Genomic DNA, 21,773 nt, shown 5'->3' with positions numbered 1-21,773 from the left:
GTTTGACATAAGAGATCAAAACACTTGCTTTGTTAAGTTTATTACACTTGTATGTCATTATCCAATTTACGTTAAAAGAGTAGGATTTAGTGATGTTAGAAAGCACATAATTTGGTAATCATGTAGCAGACAAAAGTTTTGTCCTTTACACAATTAACCCAATAAGCAGCTCTGCATTTAAAGGAAGTTGATGACTCAATCCTGCCTTGCACCAGGTCCTGGCAGCTACCCCACCTGATGCTCTAGATTTAATGCAGAGCAGCAGCAGGGGTAAGATGCTGGACCAAGTGCGAGCCAGGACTGAGGCAGTGTGCCAGTCTACCAGCTCTCAAAACCCTTTAAATGCAGAGCCACAGGTGTGTGTGTGTGTGTGTGTGTGTGTGTGTGTGTGTGTGTGTGTGTGTGTGTGTGTGTAACTGATGCACCTTTAGGACCCAGGGGAGTGTGTGTGTGTGTGTGTGTGTGTGTGTGTGTGTGTGTGTGTGTGTGTGTAACTGATGCACCTTTAGGACCCAGGGGATGCCGGATTATCAGATATGCCAGAGTACCGGAAGGGGAGCTATGAGGGGTCTGGGGTGGGGGAAGAGGGGGGGGAAAAAAAATCGGCAGGGAACTGAGCAGCGTGGGAGAGGATGGCACTGCAGGACCAACCTGGCAGCACCCCAGCTGCTCTGCCTCTGGCTTCCCCAAGTCAGCTGCTGGTCAGTTTCAGCAGCGGTGGACTTGGGGAAGCCGGGGGCAGAGCAGCTCCAATTGTCCAGCTGGCCGAAGCATTTCTGGGTTCCAGTTGGTGCCGGACTATCAGGAGTGCTGGACCACTGGATGCTGGACAGTTGGAGTTGTACTGTAGCTCCCACCAGTATTATTAGGAGCTACTTAAGTATAGCTCCCTCTCTCAGACACATTAATGGATGGGAGAACAAACTACTTTGATATACAACCCAAAACGCATGCTATCTGTAATGGAGCTGCAAACTAGAGAAAAATCTGATTCGTCACTGAAGGTTTTAAGTTAGACCTATTAAAAGCAAGCATACACTTCAGGCTGTGTCTGTACTAGTTGTAAACATTTCTAGGACATCTCTATCTCTGTAATATCCTTCCCGCATCCCTGGGTAGCCAAAGGTGCACTACTTGCTGCCTCATGTCAGGAAGTAGTCTCAGTGCTGTGGTCTATACCGGTAATTTTCAACCTGGGGTTTGCAGACTATATCTAAGGCAGCGGTTCCCAACCTTTTGCAGATGGGGACCCATTTTGACAATTCAGGAAGACTTGGTGACCCAGGGCAATTAAAAAAAATGTGAATGGCTCCGTAAGAGCCACCTGGGGAGACACCTGGCGACCCTTTTGAAATGTAATGGTGACTCATCCTGACCCATAAGTTAGGAAACCTTGGTCTAAGGGGTCAATGAAAGGTGTTTGTTACCATAGAACAATGGTTTTCAACCTGTGGGTCTGTAGACTTGTCTAAGAATTTCAGGAAGATCCTCACCGTAATTTGAAAAGGTTTAAACTGACTCAAATAGGTTCACCACACAGTATTGTATCAAGAATATTTCCACACTTTCAACAGAATTCAACAGTCCCAACAATCACCACCATTTTTAAAATGTCAAGTCACTCTACTCAAATAACGACTCAGAGTTTGATGTTCTACAACCTAAGATTCTGCTCTAGCAATACTTTCAGTTTACAGTATTAATTCACAATCATATTACAAAAGATGTCATATACAATGAAAAAAGTGCATCTGACAAGGGGAAAATGTAAATGACATTGGCCACCCAGTTACTGTTACAACAGCAATACTCATTCTCAAATTAACCATTCATTTATCATTCAATCTTCATAGCCTATCCAATGTAATGACTCATCACCTCCACAACTTTTTATTACATTTGTTTATATTTTATATTACACACGTCTCACTACTTCACTTACAATTGTTGGAGCATTCCATGCAGTTGTAGGTGCAACCTTGGGCTGCCAGTTGGAACCACCAGTTAATTTCTTTTCGCCTGGCTGAGTCCAATTTACATCACTTCAAATAAATTTTTAAAGAAACATCAGAAAACAGATTTTCTTTGCACCATCCTCAGATATAGTACATTAGTCAATTAAGCTTGTCTATTTCCATAACCTTTATGCGTTTAGTCATCAAATCAACCTGTACAGTCATAATATGCCTGGTCTGTAAAATGTAGATCTGATTCAGCTAACAAACTAGCTAAGAGTGACTTAAACACAACTACTTCTCTTTGCATAGACACACTGTGATACTCTTAGCTCATTTTTTGCAGGTCAAATTATAGCCTGGGCATGAGCAGATATGTGTAAGTTTCTGGATGGTTTCAAAGCTAGAACAGTGTTTGTGTACAAAATGCACTACAGCAGCTCTGCTTGCATTGACAGGATTCTTTTGTTTGAAGTGGTGCTGGAGTTGCTGAAACATACCGTGCTTGTTAAATACAATAATAAAGCTGATTATAATTATTCTGGATAAAGAGTTCACTTTTCTCCTACTGGCCCATTACAACCCAGATTTCAACATCATGGAATAGTACAAAGATAATTTTATTTCACATCTTTGGAAAAAGGATGTGCTGAGGTCTGTTATGGGGCTGCTTGTTATTGCTGGCATGTACTGTAATACTAAAAAAGCCACATACTGAATGACCAATAAATTATGTATTTTGTGAAGATCATTCACTAAATAAGATTAACAGGCAGCAGGATCCAGAGGAATTAACACAGCAACAACAGGATTTAGCCCTGAACTCTAATCCCCGGTTTGTTGCTGCTGCTGATCTGCTCCTATGCCATACGCAGCTGTGGGTCAAGTCACTTCACCTATATTTCAGATTGCTCCCCTATAAAATGGTGATAATACAGATTGAACCTCTCTAGTCCACAGCACTCTCTGGTCTGGCATGATTTTAGTTAGCTGGATGTCCACTTATCATGGGTGTGGCCAAGATTCCTGTGGTCCTATAAAGTTTGTTTATGGCCACCAGTCATAGCTCTCAGTGTTCTGTGCTGTTTAGTTCTAATTTATCCCTAAATGTCTTCTAAGAGCCCAGTAAACAATGAAAGTGTTGGCAATTCTGCTAGACAATAGTGACCTCCTGCGCATGGTTTGGTAAATTCTCTGGGCTGGCACTGGTCAGGTCCTGGGGGTGCTGGACTAGAGAGGTTCAGCCTGTACTGATTTCCTGTAAAGATTAGCATGCACACAATGGTTATGAACATGAAGTGCTAAGTACTATCAACAAAAGCTATTAAAAATCTAAGATTTGCAAAGTTTGATAAACTCACTTTTTAGTAGTTCCATTTCCAATGCCCAAATCTGTCACAGAATGATAAAAACATTATTTACTAACTAGCCTGTTCATTTCATAGAATTAAACTCACATTTATCTTGAAAATTTCCAAATACTTACTTCCTACAAGATTGGCTAAGGATGAATCCAAATCATCTGATACTAACTTGTTAGGTGGCAGCTTGGCAACCAGAAGATTCTGGTTTTGAGAGGTTATTGTTGGTTTTAGGAGTCCGCCTAATTCATCAAAGCCTTAAAATGATAAAACATATAAAACAGGTCTTAAATTTGAGGCTCCCACTGAGGGTCAGATTACACACTTACACCGGGGGAGGAGGGAAGGAGTCCAATCAAACATTGGTTAAAAATATGGAAGACTGAATCAAGTGTTGCATAAAACTGCAGTAATTTAAGGGAATAAAGCCATTATACCTCAACTGAACACACAGATATTAATGACACATGAGAATAGCTGCTTTGGAGAGGTTTGCTTCAAATGCAATGAAAATTTCAAGTATGGAAGGTTTTCAGGATAACATGTACAATTTTAAAAGTCAAGATGCCTCTAGATTTTCCAGTTGCAGAAAAAAAATATTTTTAAAAGCACAGGAATGCTAACCCAAATCTGTATAAAATCCATCAAGCAGAAAAGGCTTAACTTCTGGGTGGTCAGAAGAATTAAAGCTACTCAATATAAGCCTAATTTATCTGTGAAGTGTGTGCATAATGGGGCTTTGGCAATTTACTATCCTGAACTTGAAACAATCAAAATTTACTATCCTGAACTTGAAACAATCAAACCCTAAAGAGAAGATTAAGCTCCAAATTATTTCAACACAAATAAAAAAAAAATCAGGAATTAAAACTTTATCCTAACTATTAAAAAAAGTGTACAAAGGAGCTGTGACCCCCTCAAGAAAGAAACTTTGGTGTCATTGTGGATAGCTCTCTGAAAACATCTGCACAATGTGCAGCAACAGTAAAAAAAGGCTAATAGAATATTATGAACTATCAGGAAAGGGATAAATATGACAGTAAATATCATAATGGTACACCCAAATGTTGAATATTACATACAGTTCTGGTTGCCCCAACTCCAATTATAACCTATCTTTTCCAAAAGTAGTACAGCAACACAAATGAAGAGGAATAGGGAAGGATTTCCATAGGAGGAGAGATTAAAAAGACTGGGACTTTTCATCTTAGAAAAGAGACAACCAAGAGAGTTTATGATAGAAGTCTAATAAAATAATGAAAGGTAAGGTAATTTACCCCTTCACATAAGAACCAGGGGTCACCTAAAAAAATTAAAAGGCAGCAGATTTAAAATCAATGTAAAGAAGTACTTCTTTACAAAATCCAGACAGCCAGTAGAACTTGTTGCTAGAAGAAGCTGTGAAGGCCAAAGGTATAACTGGGTTCAAAAAAATAATTAGGTGAATTCCTGGAGAACAGGTCCATCAATGACTATTCGCTAAGATGGGATGTAAACCCACGTTCCAGGTGTCCTTAAGTTTCTGACTGCCGTAAACTGGAATTGGAAAAACAGGGGAAACCTCACTTGATAACTGTCTTATGTTAATTCCTTCTGAAACATCTGGAATCAGCCACTGTTTGAAGACAGGATACTGGGTAGACAGACTCACTGGTTAATAGACACACTAAATAAACGATGTAGAAAAAAGCCTTTTAATTTCACAGCATTACACAGTAAAGACAGAACTTTACTTGATATTTCATGTAATATATTAAATCGTCATATATCGTTGTGATCAGGTAAGTGATTAAAGCCAGTTGTGCAAATATTTAAAACAACAGTATGGGCTTAGTCCCACTGAAGTTAGTAAAAAAATAATCTGGGTGAAGTTACTTGCATGTGTAAGTGTTTGCAGGATCAGAGTCTCAATAAAAGGAGTGATCCAAAAATACTATACAGCAATTCCATCAGAAATATTCATTAGAAAGGAAAAGCCTTTTAGCAAAATACAAAGATGATATACAAAGGAAGTAAAAGATGCTGCTATTATTAGTTTAACTCCCCTTTGCTTTTACCAGCAGGAGTCTCACCCTAACAATTTGCATTTCATAGAATCACAGAATATTAGGACTGGAAGGGACCTCGAGAGGTCATCGAGTCCAGTCCCCTGCCCTCATGGCAGGACCAAGTATTGTCTAGACCAGGGGTCCCCAATCTTTTTGTGACCGTGAGCCCGAGGCGGGGGCTGCACCGTGCATGTGCTATGCAGCCAGGGGCGCACATATGCTCCGGTGGGCACCATGGCGCCCATGGGCACCACAGGTCTAGACCATGCCTGACAGACATTTATCTAATCTACTCTTAAATATCTCCACAGATGGAGATTCCCCAACCGCCCCGGGCAATTTTTTCCAGTGTTCACCCCAAGAACAAATGTGCCTAACCTCTGTTTGGCAGACTCTGGAAATGGGCAACAGGGGGTGGAACACCTGATGATTACTTGTTCTGTTCATTCCCTCTCCGGCACTGGCATTAGCCACAGTCAGAAGACAGACTACTGATCTAGATGGACCTTTGGCCTGACCCAGTATAACCACTCTTATATTCTTCTGAGATCTACCTTCCACAAATGCCAAATGATTAAAGCACATTTGTTGCCTACATTAATGATAGTCCGTCTTACCACCAGAATCTACGACGACATTAGAAGATTTGTTTCCAAACACAGACTCAAAGTCAACATTAAGGCCAGCTGAGGACTGTGGTTGAGCAACAGGAGAAGGAGTGAACCCTGAACAAAACAGAGAATAAAAATGGATTATATAACACTTGTTCCACAAATCCACTCTGAAATATATACCAAACCATGTGTACAGATTGCAGCTATTCAATAATACTCAAACGACTGAATAAGTGAGTATATGAAAAAAGGCCCAGATCACTCCCTGAAGTAGAAATGCACACAAGATACAATTTGCTTCAATTAGTCTTTTTCCAAATCCATTTTCCTTCTTATCCCAAACAAATCCACAAGAGACAAGGTCAACAATATTTAGACACAGAATCTCAAGATACTGTTAACTCTTTTTTGGTGAGACTTAGAGCACGTTTCCATTAGGGGCACTATAGCAGCACCACTGTAACATACAAATGCTTTCCTACATCTATGGAAGGGGCTTTTCAAGGTAAGTAATCCACCCCCAACGAAGAGCATCATTTAATCCCTTGTGTAAAATATGACTAAACTATGGGGATCAAGGATGTGAATATTTCACTACCCTGTGCAACACAGCTAGATCCATCTAACATTTTTAGTGTAGATCAGGGCTAAACAATATGCCTTTTTCATACCCAATGCTCACAAGGTGTGCCACTATCACACCTTCACAAAAAAGGAAGATGGGCTCCTGAAACTTAAATCTGTGCATATAATCTTCCCTGCAAATTCTCCCATGCCTTTATGCTAACAGGTGGAGTGCTGCTACTTAATTACTTATTTTTATTGCAGCATATCACAAACCTAGGACAGATGTCTCACCAATGTACAAAGACGATCTTCTGAGAGGTAACTGAAGCTACTTAGACATTTTAACTACCAATATTTTTATAATGCCTGTTCAGTATAATTCTATGGGGAATGCATTAGTAGTATGTCCGGTAATTGAGGCATGGGACAAGGACTCAGACAAGTTCTAACATTCAGTTCTTTCACTAATTGTTGGCTTGTCAGAAGTTGCACCACCTTATTTTCTGTGCATCTGTAGAACAGACAGGCAGTCACCATTTCACTGGTTGCAAGAATTACTGAATGCACACCACCATTCTGGAAGTATAATATATTATTAAATACTAGATAAGTGAAAGTTTATGACCCAGTTCATTATATTAAATAAAATAAAGCCAAAATTAATACTGTATATTATTTGCAGTATATATTGCAAATGTTGCCATTTTACTTGAGCAGATAAATTAAGAACATTAAATTATTTTATTTTGCCTATCATATAATAGAACATTTTAAAACTGGTTTTCCTGATCAGTGAAACAGTAGCAGCTCTGTTTTTTATATCACTGAGTGAAGAAGTAGTGATTAAACAAGATCAAGTTCACCTGGAAATAAAGGTATCTTAATCAAAATAAACAAATGATTAAAGACCAAACTTTTTCTTTTCTTTCTTCTGTTTGCTAAAATGTTTTCCTACCATGGAAAACCATTTTACCTCAAGAAAATAAAGTTCTTTTTAACGGAGACAAAATACAAACCCCTTGGCAATAACAATTGTATTTCTTCAATCACACACTTAAATGTCATAAAGTAACAGTTGAGCTGAAGCAAAGCCACTAACGATGAGCCAAAAGCCTGCAAGACAGCTAATTATTATTCCTTTTTGTTACACAGAAACTTTGAGTAATGGGTTAATGGCAAGATAAGGGATGCAAGTGCATTTCAGAGATTTCAAATTTACTGAGGAATCCATCTGGTAGGATATAATGTGGCTTTTTAAAAATAATCATTGCATAAACAGAAAGATTGATTTACATCAGAGTCTATGCTTTCCTCAAAAAGTCTGCTTCTGAAACCAAGCCTCCTGTTCTCATACTTTTGTTTTCTACATCTGAAAAATCCTAATCAAGAGAACAGCATTACGGACTCATCCGTTTGTAACTGTGTAGCGGGGGAGGACAGATTTACTCCTGGGTTTTTGTCACCAACCCAGGCAATTATTCAGCCACAGGTTTATTCCAAAGATTTTAACCAGTGAGGAGGGGGGGAAAAAACCCTTTAAGTTCTTAAGTGAGTTTGTGCCTGGCAAATAATTGATTTGGAAGATGAGAAAACAGGAGTGAAGAACCAATGATTATGCATGTTTTTCCTCGAAAGAGTAAGCTTCTTTGTTTTCCATTGCTTTTTCATCAGTCTTGAGATGTGCATAAAAGAATTCTAATTAAATGGATGAGGGAATACATACTGGGAAGCAGTGACTGAAAAAGATTTGGGGGCCAGAGGGGATAAACTGAAAATGAGCTTCCAGTGTGATGCTGCAAGAGCCAACATGATCCATAGATGGATAAACAAGGGAATGTCAACTAGGAGTATCGAGACTATTTTACCTCTGTACAGGTTGCACCTCTATAAACCAGGACTCTATGGTCCAGGAACATCTTTGGTCCGGCAGGAGACTGATGTTCCAGGATCAGTGTCCTGGCATGCTGTGGGAACTTGGCGCACAGCTCAGCAGGACTGCCGAGGAGAGGGAGTACAGGAAGCCCATCACACAGCACTGCTGGGCTGCCAGCGAGAGCCAAGAAGCCTGGTGGGGCAGCAGGGCATGGGTAGGGGCAGAAGAGGGGATCTCTCCTGGTCCAGCAAAATCCCTCATCTAGGATCAGTCAGATCCAATCAGTATTTGGCACTGGTGGTACTAGCTAAGTGATTTGTGGATGCAGTATTCCAGCAGCTAGTGCCACCAGTACCAAATACAGATAAAAATGAAGAGGGTTCACAGAAGAGCTAGAAGAATAATTACAGGTTTAGAAAATTTGCCTCATAGCGATGGAACTCCAGGAGCTCAATTTATTTAGCTTAACAAAGGAATGATAAGGGATGACTTGATCACAGTTTAAGTATCTACATAGAGAACAAGACTAGCAGAAAAAGGTACGACAATCTAATAGCTATGAGTTGAAGTTAGACAATTCAGACTAGAAATAAGGCATATATTTTAATGGAGAATAACCAACCACTGGAACAATTTACCAAGGGTTATGGTGAATTTTCCATCACTGGCAATTTTTAAATCAAGACTGATTTGTTAAAATATGCTCTAGGAATTATTTTTTTTTTTTTTAAAGATTTATGGATTGTGGTTCATAGGTCAGATGAGATTATGTAGCCAGACAGCCACCCCCCATATCATCCATCTTATTTGCCTCTCTGAAGCATACAGGGCAGAGAAGGAGCAGTAAAATCAGCATAGTCTATGCTGGCTCATCTGATCCTGAGAAGCTGAAAAAACAGATATGTGGAGAGAGAGCGATTAAGGCAATCAGCATAGCCATTAAGCTTTGATCTGCTTTGATGCGAGATCAGGATATGCGAGAGTGCCCGGCTGGCACCTATGTTGATTTGAACACACACAGAGTCCCTGGGAGAGGAATTTCCCACTGAGAAAAGAATGCCCAGTACTTCCAATTTAGTTCTCTCTCTTACAAGTGTAAATTAAGTTCACAACTCCCTTGTAAGAACTGGTCTCACAAAAGACAGACCAGCCCCATTTGGCATGACAGATAAGCAAGAGAAATACGTGACCCCATGAGTATAAGATAGGTCCAGCACACACTCACTTTGAGTGTCATTCTACCCTCTACCTGCTGGTCAGGTTAGGTGTTTGACCTCCCGAGGTTCTATGGGGACGCCCACCTCGTATTTTCGTCTTTCCTAGGAATTGAGGGACCGGCCCTGGCCTGACATGCTGGAGTCGAGAGGCACAGAAGGGGGTAAAAATTGTACCTGGATGTGGTCCTCTGTCTTAAGTGTACACATAGAAAGAGTAAGCTGTTACTTGGTACCATTATTTTTATTTTTCTATCTTTATCTTCTTTGTAACCATTTTTAAGATCTATATTTTGCTAGTAATTAAGAAATAGAACAATAGCCATTGCAACCATATGATTTATAAGCTTCCTCAAATAAACCTGTAACTGTTTAAGCTTTAACCTGACTCCTTCAGTTGCTGTAATAGAACCAAGCACAATTTAAAAGAACTTCAGCTGGTCATTAGGGACAGATATAGGGAGAGCTTGGGCGTTTGGATTTGTGTCACACCCAGGTGGCAAAATTCATTGGGGCGCTTCTCAGCCTCCCCGAGGCTGCCCGCTGTGAAGGAATTGTGAATTCTAGCAGCTGAAATCTGAAGTGTAATAAGCTCTCTCTGTACACTCATTGGGGCGCCCTTCAACCTCTTCCAGGTTGCCCACTGCAAGGGACCCCGGTCTCGGGTGTATAGTGTACACACACACACACACACACACACACACACACACACTGCCCTGACCGTCGGCTGACAGATTATCACAATGGTCCTTTCTGGCCTTGAAATCTATGAACTAGATTTAGTTGACTAACCGCATGAATTCTCAGCAGCTAGTAGACTATTCTATAGTCTCCAAGGGGCAGGGCCAGCAGACAGTGTGCTCTGAGCCCAATCCCGGGGAGCCCCCGCCACAACACACTGCTGCCTCTGTATCAGAGGCAGCAGCATGGGGTACCAGGTAAGAGCCAGTCTGCAAGGGAAGCCAGTTAAAAAACCAGCAACCTGCGCGGACCAGATGCCTGCCACCCTGAACACGGAGGTCCGAGATCCCCCCAGACAGAGATATGGGTGGGGGTGGGGAGAGAGGAGGCAAGGGAGGCTGCTCTGGCGCAGTCCCTGTCTGTGGGGGTCCAAGCACCCCACAGACAGAGGCTGCTGCCACAAAGCAGCCTCTGCCCGTGGTGGGCCCATGCTCACCTCAGGCAGAGGCTGCTTTGCGGCAGCCTCCCCTGCTCCCGCCATACTGCTGCCTCTGATAAAGCTGGTGCAGGGGGAACCGGCTTTTAAGCTAGCAATGGCTCTTGCTTCCCCCAGCTTGCTGCCTCTGATACAGAGGCAGCAGGGGGAGAGGGAGGAATGGGAGTAGTCAAACAGATTGGTTAATAGTCTAGTTGACATCCCTAATTACCACTGAAGAGATTAGTTTAACTTTAGCAATTCCTGTAAACTTAACTGAAAAACAATTTCATAGTGTCTTCAAACACTAACTCCTCTATAAATTACAGAAAATACTCCTTAACAGCAACAGGGCTACTAATGTATATCCACACCAGACTATGTAGTGACTTGCAGATACACTATATCACTGTTGGGGCTGCACAAGTATCAAGTTGCTGTGCTGATATACCAACCCTGCAAGCCCAAGTGGAGAAACCAATAATTTCATACAAAAGATGTCCTTATGCAGTGGATTCACCTAGCCCAGAAGGGTCCACATGACAGAAACAAAAACAAAACAAAACAAAAATTGAGGAAAACAGAGATGCCAATAATTACATCAATCAGCAGAAGACAAAAAGACATCTTACCAAAATTAATTGTAAATTACCAAATTACCCTTCCTCATCTACCTTAGAACTCTGGGGTAGGGTAAGATCATTTATGAATAGGGCTCTATGTAAATCGCTTCATTTTTTAGAAAACATTGTAAATGGAAAAGTATTGGATTTCATGGAGTTGTGCAGAATGACTTACACAACTATATTTAATTAAATTTACAACTAAAATCAGCAGTAAACACAAACACATGAAGTTCACTAAATGTTTACTTCTTTCTATCGCATGCACACAGCAATTTAGTGTTCCACACAAGTTTATACAATTTACTCCATCTTTGAATTTGAGGTCATTTTTCATATTAAAAGACTTTATTGTAGACATTCTTGCCTTTTTTTTTTTTTACACTACACAAAAGGCATTTTCACAGTTCCTCTGTCCTCTCTGAAATCATGATTTACACAGGGCCCTGCTTAAGAACAAACTAAATTGGATCCTGCTGTAACAGTTGCTTTTCATAAGGAACTGTTCAGTGTAAGATGTAGCAATGTTAGAATATTAGGAACAGAGGAGTGTCCTTGAAACAGAGGAGTTTATTGCACATTACTTCAAATAAACATGCAGCACAAATTTAAAACATAAGGTCTTGTCATTCACTTGACTATCTGCATTGATGCAATTAAGTAATTGGAAATTTTAAACCAATGTATCAAAATAATGCAGTTTTGTAAGCCAACTAATGCACCAAGAGGTTCTCTTTTTTCTAGGTGCATATCAAATTAATTCAAGTTGCTGTGTGTGACAAAGCCATATCATACCACCTACCTCCAAATAGACCGGCTACAGTAGAGGGCTCATTGCGGAAATGAGAAGCATTAGGGTAAGCTTGAGGACCACAAAATGAATCTGATAAGTCATATCACACAATAGAAAGAGCAGAGAAAGAATAGGAGAGTTACAGAAAAGAAAAGAGCCAAAGCATACTATTTATTTTGCCAAATACTTAGAACTGAAATTAAAAAGACTACACCCGTCCATAATCTAATCATAAAATGGAACCAAAAGTGGCAACATAATGTATCAAACACTTTAAAAAGGGAAACATAAGTTTGATATTATCTAGAACATGAAGAGAAAGACATTGTTGCAAAATTATAACTAAAACATACATTTTTTGCTCAAATATCATTTTTTACATCTTTGCAAGACAAAAATGAGTGTAAAAACCTTAAGTGTCAACTATTTATGCTAAACAATCTGATCTACCTTTCATTTTGCTGCAATATTGGAAGTTGTATTTTTAATTCTTTTAAATAGTTAACTGCATTCTCCACTTGGAGAAATAATCCAATTACTATGTACTTCCGCTAACACAAGTTTTAGGAGGATTTTAACATGGCAATCCTGATGTTTCATCTACAGTAGCTAAAGTTGAGTTGGGGGAGGGGTGAGTGAGTAGCGAGCTAGCGAGTTTAAGTAAGTTATCAATGATAAGTATCAATGGTAATTTACAAAGTTAGAGTACCAAAATATTGTAGATCAATGTTGTCAATATTAATGTTATCACTACAATTAAAAATTATAATTTCTAAACAAAAACTCCATGCCACCAAAGAAATTCAGATTAAACTGCCATGTTTACAAGCTCATGACAATCAACAAAAACAAGTGGCATTTTCATCTGTTCTCATTCTTGCATGCCTACAAATTATATTAAATATGGCCCTTAAATATATTTATTACGCAGCCCTTCATTACATAAATATACTTTTATTGTGCAAACAAAAGATCAGCCAATCTGTTAAGGCAGTCTCTTCAATTGCTTTAAACTGAAGCATGCTTCAACTACTTTGAAATGTCTGACAACTACTTTTGTAAATTAAGCAATGACTTAATATAGCTATGATAGAAATAGAAGTACTAGAAGTTAACATAAAATAGTGAGCTCACACCAATAATTAAAACTAGAACAGATTTTAATTTGCTTCTGGAAAAATATGTACTTGCTTAAACAATGCAATTTTTGAAATATCTTACAGCAGTTATTTAGCTAAAAGGTACATTACCAACAAATATTTCATGGGTGGGTGTCCTACTGGTGAAAGTAGACACATCAGAAGAAACAGACAGATGAACAGCATCATTAGTTTTGGTGAGGAAAGGATTTAGGCTTGGAATGGCATCATCAACAGCATCAACAGTAGCAGAAAATGGATCTGTGTAATGCCAGTGAGTAAGAATAAGAAGAAAGGGGAACTGAATTAGTAAAGAATTAAGGGTTAGAAACAGCAGAAGAGATAACAATTCACATTGTTTTATTCAGTGGGCAGCAACTGTTTTAGTCTGTAGTGCATCTTGAACAACAAACAGATCCTGGTTCTGAAAAGATAGTCCAATGTGTTACCATAATACAAATTATTAGTTTACAAAGCAGAATTGTTATCCAGTAAACCGATAAGAAGAACCTAAGACATGTTTATAGCCTTATACCAGTCTCTGAACACCATGTCCTTTTCTAAGAAGGATGTATTTAGGGACAGGATCAAAAATACCATACAAATCTATGATGCTTCCTGTTTCTAGGAAAGAGTCTCCCCATTGCTTGGAACAAAGACAGTAATTAGCTCAGTAGGAACATAGCATTGGCCACAAAGCAAAGGCTGGCTGCTTCTGCTTCAAGCAGCAGCAACCAAATTTGAGACTGCCCGCCAAAAATATCCAAGCTAGGACTGGAGTCTGAAAGTAACAAATATATCTGGCTAATAGAGGTCAGAAATGGACAGGAGGGAGCTCCTATTCCTCCTGAGGTGGGCTGGTAAACTAGCGTATTCTCCTTTTTACCACTAACAGCAAGAAAAAAGAAAGGCAGGCGATCTAGTCAGCACCAATCCCATGGATCAGCAGATGACAGAAGGCTCATCATAGTGGGCTTGATTCACTGCTGCCTCAACCCTGTGTGCCACTGAAATGAGGGGAGAGTTAAACTTGGCTCTTTAAGCAAGACAACTATACGAGTGGACCTCACACCAGCCGAAGCAGCCTGTGGGCCAGGGGACAAGCTGCCCAAAAGGCTGCGGCCAGGACCCTTAGGAGGCAGAATCTGCCCAGGCTGAGCTGCCAGGCCGCTTGCTGTTCCTGAACAGTGTCCAGACAAGAAACATCACTCTGTTTCTCATTTTATTTTTTTTATAATAAAAAAGAGAAAGAGAATGAGAAAGAAAACAGTTGCAATTCTGCTATTTGAATAGTCATGTTCAATTTCTGGCATTTTTACACTTGCTGAACAGAGAAACTGATTTCATACCAAGATCAAACTAAGACTTGTAATGTTTCAAATGCAACTTGCAAAATATTATATATTCAACACAAATATGAATTAATTCATGTCAATTTGCCATAACAAGTACTGCACAAGATAGGGCTAAGTCATAGCTTTCAGTCTCACCTTAGCCCTGAGCAGTATGAAACTTCAGAACAGTGGCTGCAATTTTTCTTAAGAGGCATTTGGCTTTAGATATGAACTATTGTACATAAAAAAACATATAATCTTCATTTGCCCCAGATTCAGTTTGGCTCATGTGCAACAGTGGAGTAGCTCAGAGGCCTTATAAGAAAATGTTTTTAGACCAACTACTTGACAAACCATGCTTTAGTAAAAGATAAACACTATTAAACAAGACCATGATTGTTATAAAATGGTAATAAGAAATCCTGTGCCCACATATCTTACCCACAATTAAGGCTTTAACATTACAGCCTTGTAATTATGGTCTACAATGAGGGCTATACAAGAAAATTTGAGCACACTGATTAAAACAGTGTAAATGAAACTGGATTTTCATTTGACATTCTGCCCTTCCAAGTTTTATCCTCTCTTGGTTGTATTTTCTTCCCTTGTAATACACAGAAAATAGTACAATTAAGACAAGTATGGTTAATTCCATATTTAGGGACATTTCAAAAATACAGTTGGCTTAAGGTACAAATTGACACTTGGCAAACAAAGCACACACACAAATCAAGTATCAGAGGGGTAGCTGTGTTAGTCCGAATCTGAAAAGCGGCGAGGAGTCCTATGGCACCTTATAGACTAAATGACGTGTTGGAGCGTAAGCTTTCATGGGCAAAGACCCACTTCGTCAGATGCATGCATCTTAAAACCTGAGGGGAACAAAGACCCCACTCCCAAGTAGCCCCCTGCCACTCCACGTTGCTGCCTCTGTAACAGAGGCAGCAGCAGGGGGTGCAAGGCAGGAGCTGGTCCATGAGGGAAACCAGTTTAAAAACCAGCTGCCCAGACTGGCAGCCTGTCACCACCTTGTGCTGCTGCCTCCAATACATGACCTGGAACTGAGCCAGGCTGCCTGCCCACCTGGCTCCTACTACACTTTAAATGCAGAGCTGCAGTGGTGGTAGGTCCCAGACCTGGTGTGAGCCAGGACTGAGCCATGCTGCTGGCTAGCCTGCTAAAAATTTACTGTCAAGGGTGGGAGGAAATGCATATAGTTGATAGCAAAAGCTTATCGGTTAATCGACTGCACAATTACATCCCTAAAAGGAAATACAGATTAATTATCCTATTTTTGAAACCATCATCACTAGTTAGCGAAGCACCAAAGAATAAAGAAAAACTTCTAGAGATCTCTGTGAAACCTGAAATCTTAGGACTTAAATAAGCCACAGCAACTATTCAGTAGCAGATCCACCAGGTACTACCTGGAATTTTCTGTAAAGCTTTACTGCTCACAAATGTAAATTGTCAAGGTTATACAGAAAGTGCACACATGCATGCCCACAGAGAATAGCAAGTAACATATATACAGTATCTCATGAAAATTTACTCAAGCAGGTGGAAAAATTAGTTGAAGTAGACCGAAGCTCACAAAATGAAGAATGAGGTAAGTTGAGTGATTTCATCCTGTCAAAGAAAAACCAGGAAATAACACTGTTCTAATGCCTTTATTTTCATTAATCCAAAAGTATTCACATAAAATATTCCGACTGTTTTGAAACCAAGTTCTTTTCTCAATTTTAAGTGAGAGTTTAGTACTCAGGGTTCATTTGGAAAGATAATGTGTATTTATTAGATGGTTTTATGGAGTTAAAATGTTACATCAGATAGCTCACCATTGTACTTAATCCAACATCTTTATATACAAACAAAAGAATATATACCACTTCCTTGAAGTTTCTAGTGCTCTCCTGATACCCACAAATCCAACAGTGAGTTTATATATCAATTACATGTTTCACCATGATCTGCAAAATCCTAGAACACTCTTAAAGGAATAGGTGAAGAAACATGGAAGGTGCAGCAAACCAAGAAATGTTTAAATATGCTTATACCATATTGCTAAGCATCTCAGAACTGAATACTCATGAAGGAAAATGGTTTAATGTGTTTAATTGTGGAATGGTGTTGGCTAGTCAGGAAAAAAAATTGATGTGCACAGGTTTACAACATAATATGCATCAGAAAAGGCTTCTCATGGGTCCAGACCACCCTATGCAATGGAGTGAAGGGATAATTTTACTATTAAACAAAACTTGAGAAAGATCAAGTCAGTTCTAATATTCATTAGCTTCAAAGTGCTCCAACACTCCCATGCAGTTTTTTTCTATTTCTTAACTGTTCTTTAGTTAAACATTTTGTTAATATTCACCCAAAATTCTCTGCTCCAAAATTATAAGCATGTGCCTTTGTAGTTTGTATTCCTTGCCTAACTGGAATCCTTGTTTTATATTACAGACTGCACTGTCTTATTTCAGCGTTCTCTCTCTAGAGAAGATGCCCAATTCATGGTTATCTCAGATCTTAGTTTCAAATATTTTAAATAATTTGAACTGATCTTTTCTGCACTATTTCAAATTCATTCATTCATTCACCTGTGCTCAAAACTGAGTGTCTCTTATATTGGGATGTTTAGCACCAAAAAATTTGACAACTATCTGGAAGATTCCTCCCAGCTGTGGATGAAGCATCTCTTCAATCTCTGGACTGCTGGATGCCCTGGACAAAGTATTACAGTGCTGACATGCAATTTGTCATACTAAATTATTTTACCAGTAGCTCCCTTAGATTCTGCATCCTTCTAATTTCAGTGAGTGTCACAACCACCCACAACTAAAGAGGGCCAAAACCCTATTTTAATGGGGCCACTAGAGCTGGTGTTAGACTTGCTGGTGCTCAGGACCAAAGCAGAATCCTGAGCCCCATTGCTGTGGGCTGAGCACTTCATCTCTGAGTGACAGGGCTGAAGTTACAGATCCCTTGCTTGAGCAGAAGCCCTTTGGTTTCTTCTTTGGCCCTCTACCTAGGGCTATGGTACTCAGGCTTTGGTCTCCCCTCCTGGGCTTGTGTAGTAACTTTTGTTGTCAGAAGGGGGTCACACTGCAGTGAAGTATGAGAACCCATGCTCTAGTTTGTACCTATGTTTGCTCCTTCCATCACATATAGCTCTTACATTTAACCTTGCTGAATTCACTTTAAAGATTTCAGAGAGTTTCCATATTTTAGCAAGGAGGACAGTCTAAACTCTGGAGAATATCAGTGATGGGAGAGTAGCTATACAGAAATTAGAAGCATGATATATTTTAGAATTCTTACCTCCCCACGTACCTCCTACTTGTGGCCCAGTGGACACAGGAAGTACAGATGGATGAAAGGTTGGCTGCAAATCAAGGAGATCATTTGGTAGCTTTGATGTGCTGCAGAGACAAATTAGGACAACTGTTTCAACTGTGTCAAATAGTTTTCAGTACAAGGTAGTGTTTCAGCTATTATGAACTATTAGATTAAACAAACATTAAGGGGGCACAGCTCTAGAAGTTTGTTTTTAATTTGATGTGGAATATCTTTGGATTGTAAACATAGCAAGCTCAATTCTCTGCTATGCTAAAGCCCTTCTGTGCCAATCCATCATATAGCAAGCATAAGCCTGGTGGTCTTAACCTACCAATTTTTCACTCTTTCCTCAGACCCTAATGTCTAAGTGTAGTCAGAGCAATGCCTTCAATTATGCCAAGCATATAAAATGGCCTCCCAGAAGCTACTGGTAGCCAGTGGCAGCTCTAAACGTGACAGAAAATCCAACAGACAGGGAACTTGTCCCAGACTAGAACTAAAAATAGCTCCTCTGATCACTCAGCTACACTACTGAGCCAAATTCTCCGCTGTATTAAAGGACGGTAATAATGATATACTTTGTTAAAGCAAGTTCTTTAAACACTGGCCAGAGCTGTACTGTTGTCAGTAATGCTGATGCATAAAAAAGGTACATTTATTTACCTCTGCACTGGAAACAGATCCAAACCCAAAGCACCAAATCTCATTGAGAGGAAGAGGTAAAATTTCCATGGATTAACATATGGAAACGGGGGGAGAAGGACACAAGTCATTACAGCATTTGTGTTTGTCAAGTATCTTTCAAACAATGGTGAGGAAAAAAACCAAGATTTTAAAGTTATAGAAGATGTCTTCAAAATCTGGAGTATTGTGTCATTATATTTTTATAGATAGTACATCAAGTTATATAGTCCTTTAATCACCAGCAATATAGAGGACAGCCTCATACTATATATTTTAGAAATGGGAGGGAGTCAATTTGTTCAAGAATTCCTCCTAAAGAGTAAGAGCCAGGACCACCAAAATTTGTTATGCAGCTTCCTCTTATAACACAGCAAGGTCAGGGTTTGGTTATGCCATGACAATAGAAAGTGCCTGAAATTTGATTGTTTCACATAAAATGGAAAGGGGAGGGGTGTAGCAAGAGGAACAGTTATACTGCAGAATGACCACAGAGGTCCAGAGATGGGGACTGAGACAGCTATAATTCCATTGGGATAGCATGGGGCAGGAGGTAGAAGAAAGGGACAGGTATCTACTTATATTTCTAAGAGTTTGAGTGTCTGTCTGTCACCCCCTTCTCCAGATGTGCCCACTGTAGCTGCCTCAGCCATGGACAGGCGCTTCTTAACCTTGCCCCAAGCTGCAGCAGTGAGAAAGGGGTGGGGTTGTCCTTTTTCGCTGGGGAAGCTTGTATACTGATTCCCACATCCCCAGACCCACCCCAGAGTAACGATTTAAATGAAGAAAATCCAATATTTATTTGAGTTATGGACCTGAGCAACACTGGGTTAATCTTCTAGTAATAAATACTTCATACCCAGTGCAGAAAAATCTCTTAAATTCAAGTTATGTTGGAGGTGAAAAGGTTAATATAACTTATGTGTTGGTGCCCATCACTGTAGGATCTCAGGCTGTCTAGACTATACCTCTCTGTCGACAGAGAGATGTAGATTAGGCACGTCAAAATTGCTAATGAAGCAGGGATTTAAATATCCAGCGTTTCATTAGCATAAACATGGCCACCGCTTGAAGACCCTGAAAGCATCAGCATAAAAAAGCAGGAATGGCATTAGCACCAGGAAGAGGACTTGGCTGATAGGAGTGATGTTTCCTCAGTCTGACACGCCCGTTCATCTTGCATCTCTTCGTAACCAATGAAGTAGATGCTGCCAGAGGATGGTTTCTCAGAAAATGATGTGGCACCAGCAGATGTTGAGTCATCTTTTTGGCTGGTACCCTAAAAAACTGTTCACAAGAGTGTCCCCAGAAGATCCAATAAACCCCACTGAGGAGGTGGCTAGGGAAAATGTCCCAAAGTGTATTTACACTGCTAGATCTAGGATGTCTAGGGGACTCTAAGATGACTTCTTCTGTATAAGGCAGGAGTGGGAAACCACACTGTGTATGGAAATTGTGTGGAGAGCCAGAGAGGGAATGCTAGAGGAGGCTCTGTCTCCCCAATAGCCAGGCATGGCCCAGCCCCTGCTCCCTACCTCATATCCAATCCCACACCACTCCCCTTCCTTTGACCAACCCAAACCCCCACTCCCTGCCTCTTCACCTCTCCCCCAAGATCCCTGGCCTCTGATCACAGTGCCAGAGCAGAGGGACTGGCAGCACTATAGCCACACAGCCCATTGTTGCAGCCACGACGCCTGGAGCATTGGGGCTAGCAGCACAGTGACTGTACCTCCCAGGTGCTGGGAGATCTGAGACTATAAGAGAAGTAGATAAAAGGGGAGGGGTCAGGGACTAGCCCCTCCTATTCACAACATTGCCCTGAGGCTGTGCTGATGCCTCCTGGCAAGGCTGTCCTAACCTTGTTCCTTGCCAGGAACTCAGGAGCCAGACTGAAGGGCCTGATAGTTCAGATGTGGCATATGGACTGCAATTTGTCTCCCTCTCTGGGCAGCCCATCAGCTGGGAGCCAGGAGCCCCAAGTGTAGGTGGGGGGCAGCTTGTCTCTAGCAGGAGCCTCACACCCATCCCAAGGTAATAGCCTGAGCTGTGACTGGCCTTCCTGACAATGACTGCCAAAAGCCAATGTAAGTAATCTGTAGTGTCTGTACAGACACTACATGCATCTGACGAAGTGGGTCTTTGTCCATGAAAGCTTATGCTCCTACACTTCAGTTAGTCTATAAGGTGCCACAGGACTCCTCGTCGCTTGTACAGACATTGTTTCACCCCAAGTCTTAACCCTCTTGTGGAGGCAGTTAAGTCAGTATAAGGGGCACTTATATCGGTGGGAATAACGCTGTAGTGTGTACACTGTCAATTAGGTTTACATAGGCTGCTGTATGTCCATCTAACTCTATTGTGTAAGCCAGACCTAACAGTATGTTTTCAAATGAAGCCCAGAACTGAAAGAGCAGAACTGTTGGTATGGGAGGTCAGGACTGGCATTAAGTAATTCACAGAATTTGCATAGCTCCCACACAGAAGAGAGATTAAATTAAGCACCATCCTCTGGACCTAGTAGTGATAATATGATATCTCTCACCTTTGCCAATCTATTTAGTAAGGTCCTTGAGGGCAGAGAGTATATGTGCTGGGCATAATTAGCATTTAGACTAAGAACAATGCAAGGTAATTATGCAACTTCATCTAAGAGAGGAAGGACTATTCTTTCTAATGTCATGCTTATACAAATGGACTATTCTCAGTGAAAGGACTATAAAAAAAATCGCTTCTTACGTATGGACTTTAGGTAAGAGTAAGTTTTTCCAAACACACAATGGCAGAGCAGCTGGAGCGAACTACTAACTTAAGTGAAACTACTGAAGCATACCTATTTGAAGAGCTAGGGGTGGAAAAAATATCAATGCCTGGGGTGGTCATTATGCTTCCCGCTACAGTAGACACAGGAGAGGCTGCTGTCGTTAAAGAGGTATGAGGTTTCTTTGCAAGTTCTTTTAGACGTTGTTCCTGTTGGGAAAGTGAGCTGGCATAAGAAATCCAGAAACATGAATTGTTTATATGGCTTCTGAGATAAGTAAAACCTTTAAAAATTCTCTTGACTTCTTTCATACAATAC

At 40.4% G+C, this 21,773-nt stretch overlaps 1 protein-coding gene and 1 long non-coding RNA gene across 10 annotated transcripts in view; one reads left to right on the top strand and one right to left on the bottom strand.

The window, feature by feature from the left end:
* The window catches only part of PICALM (phosphatidylinositol binding clathrin assembly protein), a 115,658-nt gene that overhangs the window by 23,643 nt on the left and 70,242 nt on the right, over positions 1-21,773 (bottom strand). For 3 of the 9 annotated variants that reach the window (XM_075919406.1, XM_075919404.1, XM_075919407.1), the window contains exons 11-18: positions 21,528-21,664; positions 17,996-18,096; positions 13,455-13,604; positions 12,214-12,294; positions 5,982-6,089; positions 3,442-3,573; positions 3,317-3,347; positions 1,943-2,042 (exon numbers count right to left, since the gene is read on the bottom strand). In XM_075919406.1, the coding sequence (XP_075775521.1) occupies positions 1,943-2,042; positions 3,317-3,347; positions 3,442-3,573; positions 5,982-6,089; positions 12,214-12,294; positions 13,455-13,604; positions 17,996-18,096; positions 21,528-21,664 (840 nt within the window). The remainder of the gene's footprint in view (positions 1-1,942; positions 2,043-3,316; positions 3,348-3,441; positions 3,574-5,981; positions 6,090-12,213; positions 12,295-13,454; positions 13,605-17,995; positions 18,097-21,527; positions 21,665-21,773) is intronic. The other 6 variants (XM_075919408.1, XM_075919409.1, XM_075919412.1 and 3 more) reach the window with 4 other exon arrangements.
* On the top strand, positions 6,079-9,910 carry LOC142826564 (uncharacterized). Its single transcript, XR_012900774.1, has 3 exons — positions 6,079-6,211; positions 6,807-6,863; positions 9,742-9,910. It is a non-coding gene; the product is annotated as an uncharacterized LOC142826564 (long non-coding RNA).

The sequence above is a fragment of the Pelodiscus sinensis genome, chromosome 1 (genome assembly GCF_049634645.1).
Source record: "Pelodiscus sinensis isolate JC-2024 chromosome 1, ASM4963464v1, whole genome shotgun sequence".
Taxonomy (NCBI): Eukaryota; Metazoa; Chordata; order Testudines; family Trionychidae; genus Pelodiscus; species Pelodiscus sinensis.
Note: the sequence above shows the minus strand (reverse complement) of the source record. Positions and strands in the feature narration are given on the sequence as shown.